General features: G+C 41.5%; 1 protein-coding gene across 1 annotated transcript; it reads right to left on the bottom strand.

The window, feature by feature from the left end:
* Positions 1 to 715: 715 nt before the first annotated feature.
* LOC117488621 lies at positions 716 to 3,658 on the bottom strand. The gene is made up of 9 exons (XM_034137629.1): positions 3,584 to 3,658; positions 2,884 to 3,439; positions 2,552 to 2,684; positions 2,370 to 2,473; positions 1,936 to 2,071; positions 1,631 to 1,736; positions 1,278 to 1,516; positions 1,009 to 1,167; positions 716 to 865 (listed from the first exon to the last, which is right to left on the bottom strand). Exons 1-9 carry the CDS (start codon positions 3,656 to 3,658, stop codon positions 739 to 741), a joined length of 1,635 nt encoding a protein of 544 aa, XP_033993520.1. The 3' UTR covers positions 716 to 738.
* Between the last annotated feature and the right edge of the window lie 2,342 nt (positions 3,659 to 6,000).

The raw sequence follows: 6,000 nt of genomic DNA, 5'->3' as shown, positions 1-6,000 counted from the left end.
TACATCTGTGAGTTGGATGTAGAAGTGTCAGAATCAATATAGATTTTTCTCAGTTAGAGTAAATTCAGATGGAACATAGCAAAAAAAGGTAAATTCTTACCTCCGCCTAAAGAAAAAACATTACTTATAGTGAAAACCACCCTTGAATGATGGGATGGTAGACTAAAAGCTTTAGGAATCCAAACATATATAACATATAATAAGTACCCTGTATCAAGATTGAGGCAAAACAAGTTAAATTTGACCTTTTTAGAGAGGTTTAGCAAAAAGTTCCAGGCGGAATAAGCTTTCGGCACATTTGGGTACATCTGGTTCCATCAGTGCCATTTGACCTTTTTCAGGTACCAGACTATAAAAATGGTGTATTACATTGAATTATCACCATAGGTATTCATTCCATCCAAATAAAAAAAATAAATAAATAAATAATATATATATATATTTTTTTATTTGTGAAAAATAAAAGGACCCGCCGACGGGGTCTTTGGGGCTTAACAGGTTAAAGTATCAGTATCTTTCCACACGTTTTGATGTGTTTTGTGCATGTCATGGCAATGCTCCGGGACTGTACCATTGTGGTCCAAACTTTCAGGCAGAAGATTAAGAATAAGATGAATAAGTATGTAGGATAACAATATCTGTGTTGCTTCGCCAGTCACACAATCAAAAGCAACAATTACAAGAATATTAATCGCAATGCATTAATTAATTTATTTATATTGGACATGTTCTCCAGTTTTACAGCTTGGACTTCTTTAGGATCTTGTCCAGCGGAGCTCTTTCTGTTTCTGGGATGATCTTTGTCCACAGGTTCAGAAATCTCTGGTTTGAAGCCAGCTTCTGGAGGAGGATCTGTCCGTGGTGCCTGTGGAGGAAGAAGTTATTTGTTAAGCACAAAGTTCAGATAAACAAAATTGAGATGGTGAAAACAATCAACACAAAACAAGAGGCGCACATTACAAGATTATGCAAAGTTCTGCACTAAATCCATATAACTTGACAACGTACCTCACGTCTGGTGCAGCATCCACACACATTTTGGAGACGGCTCTTAGGAAGTGTTCGGTGAAGCTCGTTCCTGCTGCCAAGACGCAAGCTGCTCCAAATCTGTCGACCAGGAGGTGCAGGTGTTGGGCCATGCTCCCTCTTACTGCGACACAACGGTGACTGAGGAGGGACACATACAGGGTGATATGAGACAAACTGGTCTCTTACTGTTTCATTTCATTTAGTCTGATAACTCCTGCTGCTAAAGTGAATGCAGCCTCCCTACTTACTTCAGTCCCGTGTTCAACAGAGTGCTCACTGTCCGCCCATGGCTGCAGTTCTCCACCATGGCGCCCAGTGCAAGATTGGCCTGCTGCTGAACAAAGTTGCTGGCGGTCTGCGCTAGTTTGAGCAGCAGAGCTCGGCCTGTGGCTTCGACCTCCGAGTCCATTGCCTTTTTGAGGTTCACATACAGCTCGGCTAACGTGGTCATAGCCTCACAGGCCACTGCTGAGCGTAGGTTATTCACCTATGATAAAACATGACTGTCATCACTCAAGTCTGTAGGGACATTTTGGCCAATGATAACAGCGTGAGACAAAGAGGTCTGAACAAAGATACAAAAGGGAAGTGTGTAATATACCTCGTCAATTAGAACCAGACACACTTCATGGCATTTTGTCTTGAGAGTCTGGGAGTGGTGCTGGGCCAGAGCTTGCAATATTTTCAAGCTTTGCACTTTCTTCTCCCTGTGAGTTTACGTGACAAAAAGAATGGTTAGTAATAAAATAAATACAGTAACTCACTGCTAAACACTTTAAATGTAAAGTCTAATGAAGATACATTTTACGCTCTTCTAAGACGTTGCACCAATGTAATGTCACACAAACTATTTGCAACAGGAAAAATATGCATTCTTATCTGGTACAAAAGATCTTTGTTGTTTACCAGTCGTTGGAGGCGAGCAGCTTGAAGCAGGCAGACAGGCTTTCCATCGGATTGGTCAATGGCTGCAGCTCAACCCGTTCAACTTGTTTATCATTTGCCGTCTGGAGGCTGCAGTCCCTGGCAGCCTTCTCTCCTGCTAACAGCAGATTACTCAGTCAGAGCACTGCACTCACCCAGTGATGAATCAGTTATCATTAGAACATGTTATTAATCATATGCTAAATGGTGTCATGTCTAAAGATCAAGCTTTCGGGTTTTTTATATTCGGGTGACCTGCTGTGTGCTGAGTGAAAGATTGTCAGGTTACACAAGGAACTGAAGGGAATAGTTTGAACCCAAAGAGAAAAATCAAGTGTTCACAAAAACCTCCAAGACCCCTCTGAATAAAGGTCAGAGCTTGTACTAAAGCTGTTCAGGATGTGTGATAAACGTACCTGCTATGGCTTTAGCAGGTTGCAGCAACATCCCAGGTCGAGGTACCCTCCTCTTGGTTCTGGGAACTGTTGGAGGGGTCGGGTCCAGAGGCGTCATCACAGGGCTCACTTTGGGGGCCGCTGTAGTGATCTTTGTAGGAGCCGCTGCAGCTGCAGGGGTCCTCTTTCGAGCCACTGCAGGGGTCTTTTTGGGAGCCGCAGGGGGTCGAGGTGGAAGGAAGTACTCAAGCTCAAAGCTATCCACCTTTTCACCCAAAGCCCCAACTTTACTTTTAGCCGACTGGAGTGTACATACTTTCACTTGTACCTTGTCTGCTGAGATTAACGGCATAAGTGTCACTTCATGTTTTTTTCTACTGTACTTTAAGTCAAGGAGACATTTTTATGAAGGTGTTGTATTTAAGATTTATAATAAACATCCATCAGACAATTAAAAAACCTTAAGCTATAACAGCAGGGGTCCCCACAAAAGATTGAGGTCCCCGTTCAACAGTATGTCTGGTGAGAAACTGACCTGCTCCGCTGGGTTTGGCACACAAAACAGGCAGGCGAGACACTCTTCTCCTGGGAAGTGGAACTGCAGACGCAGCAGGAGGAGCAGGTGTGAATGCGTCCTCTATCAGAGGAATGGCTCTCAGCTCACTGGGTGTGTGAGTGTCCACACTGCTGAGGCTGAACAGAGAACAACTGGAGGAAGTTGGCCTCCTGTCTCCTTCTGCTTCACATGCCTTTACAGCCGTCTGACTGCTGAGGAGCACCTTGTCCCAAAAGGAGTCCCTCTCATCCGAACTTCCAGGACTCAGGATCTGGGTTTTCTTGATGTTCTCCCAGTTCATGCGGGGTAAATCTATAAGAGGGCTTATCCTCTCTCGCCGAGAGAGTTCTGGGCTTCTGCGGAAAGCTGGTTTTTTAGGTAAGGGCAAAATGACGCCCTGAACAGAGCGTCTCACTCGGTTCAGGACGGCCTCGTGTCGCTCTTTCTCTGCAGCGCAAAGCCTCTCTGCTTGGCGAGTTAATGCAGACCTCTGAGACCTCTGTATGTTCAGGATCCTGAACTCATCTGAGTTCTCCTGTCCACAAAGGATACCAGTTTGCTATGGAAATCAAATACAACAAAGTACTAGAGTACTTTTCTAAGATACCAGAGAAGTTTATGTATGTAGACCCTCTGGTCTGAACAGATTGAAGGCCACAGGTTAGAGTCTGTTACTTACCCAGCCGTAATCGCCATTCCCATGTAAACCCTTCCTAAATCGATGGAAGATGTTTGACATGTTTTGGTTCTCCATCACTTCCAAAAAAACACAACTAAGTTGTCCGTACACAGAGTAAAATGTGAGTGTCTTCTCTCAGTACGATCAGTTTGTGAGTGAAAGAGTTCTAGAGGTAGAGAATGTTCTCTGGCCTCTGTGTTATCATGGAACCGGAACACGGAACCTTCTCTGCATGGAGCATTCTATCCTTCTGAAGAAAGATGGATGGATAGATGCAAAAGATACACATTCACCACAAGTCCGCCAGATAGCAGATTTAAACAGAGATCAGATCCTGTTGTTAAGTAAAAGTAGAAATATATAATTGTCTCAAAGAATGCCATAAGAAGTAAATTCTTGAATTGAACATTTCACTTAAGTAAAAGACCAAAAGTATTGGCATCAAAATGTAATTAAAGTACAAAAAGGTAAAATAACTCATTCCGCACAATTTCAGTAACATAAAGTACGGAATTGTATCATCTGAATACTTAAAGTAGGTAAAAGTCTGTCAAAGTATTTATAAAGAATATTATATTATCCTGTTCTTATAATTTGTACTAGCATTTTAATCTTTTAATGTCATTGTCAATTTTAGAGACTTTCGTAAAATACTTAATTGATAAGTACTGCATCAAATGATATAAGCATATTGTGTGTTTTTATATACAAAAAGTATAAGAGTGGAGAAATAGTAGAGTAAAAAGTACAATATGGCCTCTTAAATGTAGTGGACTAGAAGTATAAAATAGCATAAAATGCTGGTAAATATATGTACTGGTGAAGTGGTGGTACAAGTAGGCCTATAAGAAATCAGAAAATAAAATACTCAAGTACAGGTATGTCAAAATTGTTCTTCAGTACTGTCCAGTACCCGTCTTATGCTGGACATCTCAGATACCTCACAATCCATCTGTTGTTGATCACTAAAAAAACTCAAAAGCATTTATTTATTGTTGTTCTTGACTGTTTGTGTTCATGTGCCAGTCTCCCTCTGCTCTGGCGTTCTCCCATCATGAGTCAGCCCTGGACTGTAAATGGGCATTGCAGCGTGAGACTCGCCCGGGTGACTCGCAGGCCGTTGCCATGGCAGTGGAAGGTGTTGGGAGTAGATATTTTCCCATGTTGCCGACTTCAGACGGTGATGAGAGCGGTAGCATGTCTGGCACTGCAACACCAGACCTGCAGTGTACACCTCTTGCACACATTCACACTCACATGCTGACCAATCTGCACCAATGATAAGGAGATGGATAGTTGATCATATAAATAATCAGGTCTCAGTTGGGACACGCAGCTAAATATAGCACGTATAGCTACATTTGTATAGCTAAATTTGTATAGCTACATTTTTATAGCTATATTTTTATAGCAACATTTTTATAGCAACATTTTTATAGCAACATTTTTATAGCAACATTTTGATAGCGGTTTTATAGGGTTGGATTTGACACCCTGTTCTTGTCAAAAGATTTTTTCTTTTATATATATATATATATTACGATAAATACTGAGATATGGAACTTAGGTGTTTTCCTAGTTTTCACTTCACTGGCAAATATCAGCTTAACGTGGTTAGCATAATAGGCTACATGCTTTTGAGTCTGTTTCATTTTTTGTCACCTTTTTGTTGATTTGAGGTATATGAACATTAAACAATACTGTCATAACTAACCAGAGCAGGTAAACGTTAGCCTCTTTTGCTAGCTAGCAACAAATATCCAAACGGCTAAAGTTAGCATTAGCATGATAGGCTAGAAACTTTTTAACAGTATGTATGTTGTATGTGGCATTATTCAAAACATCATGGTAGAAAACAAGAGTTAAAAAACGTAATTGCACACTGTATATTTACAAATTGTAATTTAATGTGAGGAAGAATCAGAAAGACTCCTTTGTCGTTAACTTGCTAAACTGTCACAAAAGATCCTGCTCTCCTCTACATAACTCTGATCACTTAAATCACAAGCAACTTTCATGTTGTGCACTGACTAAAATGACTAAGCAGCCTTGCCAAAAAAAGGTGTGTTTGTGGTGTAGATGGTGAACTAGGCGGAGGAAAAGGAAAAAGCGGTGACAGAGCATCAGAGCGGAAGAGACGCTGCTCCTCCTTCCCCCTTTTTTTAATCTTCTTTTACCAGCTGCGCTGCCTCCCCTGGCCCGTTGAATATTTGATAGGCACTTGCTGCTTCATCTGCATGCCTTACAACTTGAGTACGTACAACCGCTACAGAGAGGCTGCTGTAGAATCCTCCTCTCACCCTCACGCTCTCTTCTCCCAGAGGTTCCTTTAGATTCCTTCAGAAAAGAGCAAGTGAAGGCAAAAGGGTTTTTCCTCTGATGATTTTTCTCTCCTTTTGCTTCTTTGCCCATGCAGG

This window comes from Trematomus bernacchii, unplaced genomic scaffold, assembly GCF_902827165.1.
Source record: "Trematomus bernacchii unplaced genomic scaffold, fTreBer1.1, whole genome shotgun sequence".
Classification (NCBI taxonomy): Eukaryota; Metazoa; Chordata; class Actinopteri; order Perciformes; family Nototheniidae; genus Trematomus; species Trematomus bernacchii.
Note: the sequence above shows the minus strand (reverse complement) of the source record. Positions and strands in the feature narration are given on the sequence as shown.